Genomic DNA, 6049 nt, shown 5'->3' on the forward strand with positions numbered 1-6049 from the left:
CTATGACTTTACATTTTTTTACATGTTATATTATTATTATTATCATTATTATTATTATTATTATTATTATATATTTTTAACTATTACTTTATTATAATGTATTTGACATACTATACTATGACTTTATTATGACTTTTTTCAATATACTATTCTATGACATTTTTCAATATAATATACTATGCAACATGAAAGTTGAGACTTCCCTCTTCCCAGCTCCCAAAAACCACCAGCAACAAAATGTTAGCAGCTCTTTTAAGGATTTATTATTTAGAGGTTTAACTTCAGGGTGATTGAACAGCAAAAAAAACAAAAGGAAATTAAATGCAACCACCGAAACTTACCTACTCAAACAAATGGAAACACAAGTCAAATCATTAACCTAACTCCTAATCAAAACACAGGAGAAAAATAGTTCAACATAAATGCGATCCACCCCTATCGAACCTGGACTGTTATTTTAATACTGAGATAGGACATTCAACAGAAGACAAGTTATGCTGGAGGTCTTGTCAGGAGTGAAGAAAGGAGAGCCCGCAGGAACTGGGAGGAGCCAGCCTTTTGAACCACCAGCTTGGAGGCTGGAACCAGTCACCTCTCTGGAGAACCGTCACGCTTACACAGTCAATCATGCAATCAACCAAGCTCACCTGCATCACACAGATACGATCAGCCAGAGAGAAGAAACATCCACAACACAAACACAGGAGGTTAAATCAGTACACCAATACAGAACCGTCCATACGACCTTGGGGTCGTAACACATACTTTACTATTACTTTTTTATTACTCTTTGATTAAGTATACTATGACTTTTTATTTTATGTACAATACTATGGCTTTACTTTTTTAAAATGTATTATACTATGACTTTAATTGTTTTCCGACAAGCTATACTATGACTTTTTTCGACATACTACACTGACTTTTATTTTTTTACTTACTACATACTATACTATGACTGGCATTTTTTGACATACTATACTTTGACTTTTTTCGACATATGTCTTTATTATGACTTTTTCCAACGTATTATATACTATGACTTATTCATTTTTGTTTGACATATATACTATTACTTTTGGATAACTCTTTGACTTACTATACTATTACTTTATTATTACTTTTTTTCGGCATACTATACTAAAACTTTTAAACATTTTTCGACATACTATACTATGACTTTTTTTTTTTACATAAAATACTATGACTTTATTATGACTTTTTTCGACATACTATGCTATGACTTTACATCTGAACCATTTCAGGGAGATATCTTCTTGTAATTAAGGATTTCGCTCCACTGCTTTTTTTGCACCAACTTTGACATTACCTGTCTGCCTTCTACTGGGCCCATTTCTATCTTTTGGATATCATAAACTTTCAAGGTTTTAGCTTAGCGAGACTATATTGACTTTTAAAAGAAGACATAGCCCATTCTTCCTCTTCCAAATATATCTTATGATAAAATACTGTATATGGTGGCTCAATTCAATACACTCAGGGGTGTTGCCGCCACCGATCGACTTGGCTAATATTAGCAAATTTTAGATAGATGTTGCTTTGTTACCGATCAGTTTAATTGCTTAACTTGTGCTACATTTTCATTCAGGATCTATTTTTCAGTCTCATCATAATTTCTCGCTTTTCTCATTTTATTTTGTCCCCTTTTTACAGGTTGTGAAGGTTGTAGGAAGCAACATTTCCCATAAGCTCCGCCTGTCCCGGGTCAAGCCGTCCGATGAGGGTACCTACGAGTGCCGTGTCATCGACTTCAGCGATGACGCAGGCGCCCGCCACCACCGCGTCAGAGCCTACCTGCAGGTGCAGCCGGAGAGCGACATCATCAACAGCGACCACAACGGCAACTTCGAGGCCCTGGACGATACCAAGGGAGGAGGGGCATTTGTCGACGATGCAGAGTCTCACGGTGGCACCAAAGAGCACGCCCATGGCCATCACCAGAATCACGGGGAGCCCCAGAGTCACGGCAAGCGGCCTTCGACGGCGGCTCACCACGGCCACAGCCACAGTGGCAGCGGTCAGCAGCAGCACAAGGCGGGCAGAGAGCTGAGGAAGAGGGACGTGGACAGTAACCACAGCCACAATGACTGCACCAACGAGCCGAGCTGCACGCTGTAGATGTGGGCTTCTTACACCTGAGTGATAGATTACACAAGGATTGCATAACATGATGTGTGTCACAGCATAAAAAGCTATTCTTCCCACACAGCGCAAGTGTGTGCATAAAATCCCCAAATCCCGAGAAATGTACAGGATGGCTTGTTCAGAGCACAGTGCTGTAACCTGTGTAGGGGAATGTAGCTTTTTCTTGCTGTGCACCGGTCTGGGTTTGGCTGCTCACCGTCTGTAAGGCCTGGCTTCACGACTTTCAGAGAGGGGGGGGCTGATGTGTAGATCTAAGCAGCTCCACTGTTTCTGGCCTCAGCACCAACAAAAAAAGACTTCTGTCTTACTATTAACTCATGCTCTGCTCCACTCTTGTACTTTAGATACTGTAAATGACCAACCCTGCTTTCAGGCTCATACTTCTTCCACTGCCTTACTCTCTTATTTGATACACCCTCAGAACAAAAGTATATTATACCTTTTGTTCCATCTACACCCAGTATAAGAAAGTTCCTTTTATTCTGAGAGTGCCCGGAGTGAAACTAAATGGTCAGTAATTCTTCCCTGGAATCTGGTCGAGTCTGATTCCTTAGCTTTTTATATAAAGCACTAGCTTTGTTGCATCTTTTTGTGCGTTCTAATAAAAGACACAAAAATGCTGCAAAATCTGTTAGCATCCGAAATTCAGCAATTTATTGTGTTTACTCCCGGGGGGGGAAACATGCTTTCTTCAGCAGAAACTTGCCAAGGTCCCATCCAGAGCAGCAGTACTCATCAAGGACGGATACGGCCTCAATTCATTTGAGTTGGAGTAAATTGTGGGATCCCCCCCTCCCCCCACACACACACACTTGTGTGCAGATCAAACAAATCACATCACAGGCTATATTTCCCCCACAGCACTTCTAAGCTGATGAATTTGCAGCGCAACAGAAAATATGATTTTTGCTCACTCCTTGTGCTGTTCAGGATGAAAGAAATCAATGATGTTGTTCCCACCTGTTTGGAAAGCCGTGAAAAGCTCAAAATCTGTGCCACTAAATAAAGAATCTGACATGGTGTGCCTCTGAATCCACTCTGACAAGAAATCAATGGAAGAAATGTGATCTTGGTGCAAAACACTTTTTTGGAAAGAGTCGTGCTGTATTTCTATCCCATCTTAGTTCCCTTATTGCAATGCTTCGGCCCAGTGCTCAATCATTTAAAAAGCCTCAATCCTCTCCACTACAAGCCTCTAATCCACTCTGTATATATGACTGTATAATATGAAATAAAGTGAGTGCATGTTCAGTAACTTTCTTAAAAACTTTTTCAACCAACCATACACAAAGACAGTGTGTTAGTTAAGGACATTTTTAGTCATTTATGTGTTTGGTTCATTTAAAAAAAATGTCCATTCTGTTCTGAATCTTTTTAAGTCCTGTCAAATAGATCTCCAGAAGTGCTGTACAGACAGATGAATGACATGTTCTCTTCATAGCTGCTCAGAAAGGGGTTTCCCTTATGTATCTTAGTACTTAAGCAGTGTTTCTTAAACTACTGTACTGTTTGTGCAGGGCTGCAAACATGAGTGTTACCGTGTTTTAATGACCTTGAATGTGGGATTATATTTCGTGCAGTTTGGGACCCGCTCCAAAAATATTTCAGAGACCATTTTGCTTCTGCCAATTTTGTAACTTGATCACCTCTCCGCTTAGATGTGTGGAGTGCAGGACAATACTTTGCTCTGAAGGGATCAAATGGGAAAGAGTGAATGTGGGTAACATTCTGGATGAAGCCTTGGGCAGCGAGGGCGAGAAATAAGAGGGAAATGCTGTTAGTGAAACGCTGAAATTGGCTGTCGCTGCTGCCTCAAAATATAGCCGGTGTCTCAAGGCCATGCGGGGCTTTACTTCTCCACTGTATTATCCATCAGAGGAACCACAGCGCTCCTGTTACTGTTGGCAGGCCCTGTAGACTGGCAGGATGCTTTACTGGACAGCGATCAGTGGGATTGTTTTTTTTTCCAAAGAGTAACTCTTATTTGATGTTTTGTAAAGAAAAGATCACTGTTATAAAAAAAAGGAGGTAAAATGTACATTTCTTCTAGAATGTTTGGTCTCACACTAAGTGTATGGCTTTAACAAATGAAATAAATTGTATATGAAACACCTGGCCATTATCTCATTGATTTAGAGATGTGAAAGTCACAACAAGACGCTCTTGGTCAGCCACTACATTTTTATATCTAAAGGGTCATTGTGGGTGTTTGTTGGTTCTACGTCAGCTGTGGTTGAGCTTTCGGCCCCTGCTCTGTGCGTCTGTCCATGTGCATTAAGGAGAAACGGTGTAAGGCAGTCGCCTGTGTATAATAGGTGCTGCCAAAGCTCCACTCCCCTTGCTGCTGATGACTAATGGTGCTATTGTCAGCGCTGGCAGCAGGATAAATAGCAACAGCACAGTATGAGATAAAGAGGCACTGCGCCACGCTCCTAGCATTAAGCAAGGCCAGCTAAATACAAAACACGTGGCGATCTTGTTTCACACTGGAAGGCTCGTACATTCATTATGGAGCGATGCAGTGGTGAGGCTCGGGGTTCTCCCATCAGTGAGGTGATGTGATAACGGAGGGGGCTTCCTGTTTCTTTCATTTAAACATCCCAAGCACCCTGTAGGGCTCCGAGTGTTAACAGGTACAATGATAGATAGGCCACTATCCCTGCCATGAGGCGTTCAATACCCCCATAGTTACACAACCTGGTGCAGCCTTTTCCTTTCCAGCTGACAGCATATGGGATGTAGGTGGCAGGTTCGTGAGGACATCCCCTCATGGGGCAGAGTTCCTCCGTCCTTTGTACAGATACAGCACCTTAGTATTTTTAAAGGATGAATCTGAAAGATTTTCAGGACTTTTTTCAGACCTGATTTAAGTTTGCTGCTGAGTATACACTCACCGGCCACTTTATTAGGTACACCTTGCTAGCACCGGGTTGGACCCACTTTTGCCTTCAGAACTGCCTTAATCCTTCGTGGCATAGATTCAACAAGGTACTGGAAACATTCCTCCAGATTTGTCGGCTGCACGTCCATGATCGAATCTCCCATTCCACCACATCCCAAAGGTGCTCTATTGGATTGAGATCTGGTGACTGTGGAGGTCATTTGAGTACAGTGAATTCATTGTCATGTTCAAGAAACCAGTCTGAGATGATTGGCGCTTTATGACATGGCGCGTTATCCTGCTGGAAGTAGCCATCAGAAGATGGGTACACTGTGGTCATAAAGGGATGGACATGGTCAGCAACAATACTCAGGTAGGCTGTGGCGTTGACACGATGCTCAATTGGTACTAATGGGCCCAAAGTGTGCCAAGAAAATATCCCCCACACCATTACACCACCAGCAGCCTTAACCGTTGATACAAGGCAGGATGGATCCATGCTTTCATGTTGTTGACGCCAAATTCTGATCCTACCATCCGAATGTCGCAGCAGAAATCGAGACTCATCAGACCAGGCAACGTTTTTCCAATCTTCTATTGTCCAACTTTGGTGAGCCTGTGTGAATTGTAGCCTCAGTTTCCTGTTCTTAGCTGACAGGAGTGGCACCCGGTGGGCTTCTGCTGCTGTAGCCCATCCGCCTCAAGGTTCGACGTGTTGCGCTTTCAGAGATGCTCTTCTGCATACCTCGGTTGTAACGAGTGGTTATTTGAGTTACTGTTGCCTTTCTATCAGCTCAAACCAGTGTGGCCATTCTCCTCTGACCTCTGGCATCAACAAGGCATTTGTGCCCACAGAACTGCCGCTCACTGGATATTTTCTCTTTTTCGGACCATTCTCTGTCAACCCTAGAGATGGTTGTGCGTGAAAATCACAGTAGATCAGCAGTTTCTGAAATACTCAGACCAGCCCGTCTGGCACCAACAACCATGCCTCGTTCAAAG

General features: G+C 42.5%; 1 protein-coding gene across 1 annotated transcript in view; it reads left to right on the plus strand.

Annotated features, from left to right (window-relative positions):
• The window catches only part of vstm2la (V-set and transmembrane domain containing 2 like a), a 42212-nt gene extending 37935 nt beyond the window's left edge, over positions 1-4277 (plus strand). Inside the window, exon 4 of the mRNA XM_084016051.1 lies at positions 1675-4277. Within this exon, the coding sequence (XP_083872177.1) occupies positions 1675-2139 (465 nt within the window). The 3' untranslated portion in view covers positions 2140-4277. The remainder of the gene's footprint in view (positions 1-1674) is intronic.
• Positions 4278-6049: the final 1772 nt, after the last annotated feature.

Source organism: Eutrigla gurnardus (assembly GCF_963514095.1).
Source record: "Eutrigla gurnardus genome assembly, chromosome: 8".
Taxonomy (NCBI): Eukaryota; Metazoa; Chordata; class Actinopteri; order Perciformes; family Triglidae; genus Eutrigla; species Eutrigla gurnardus.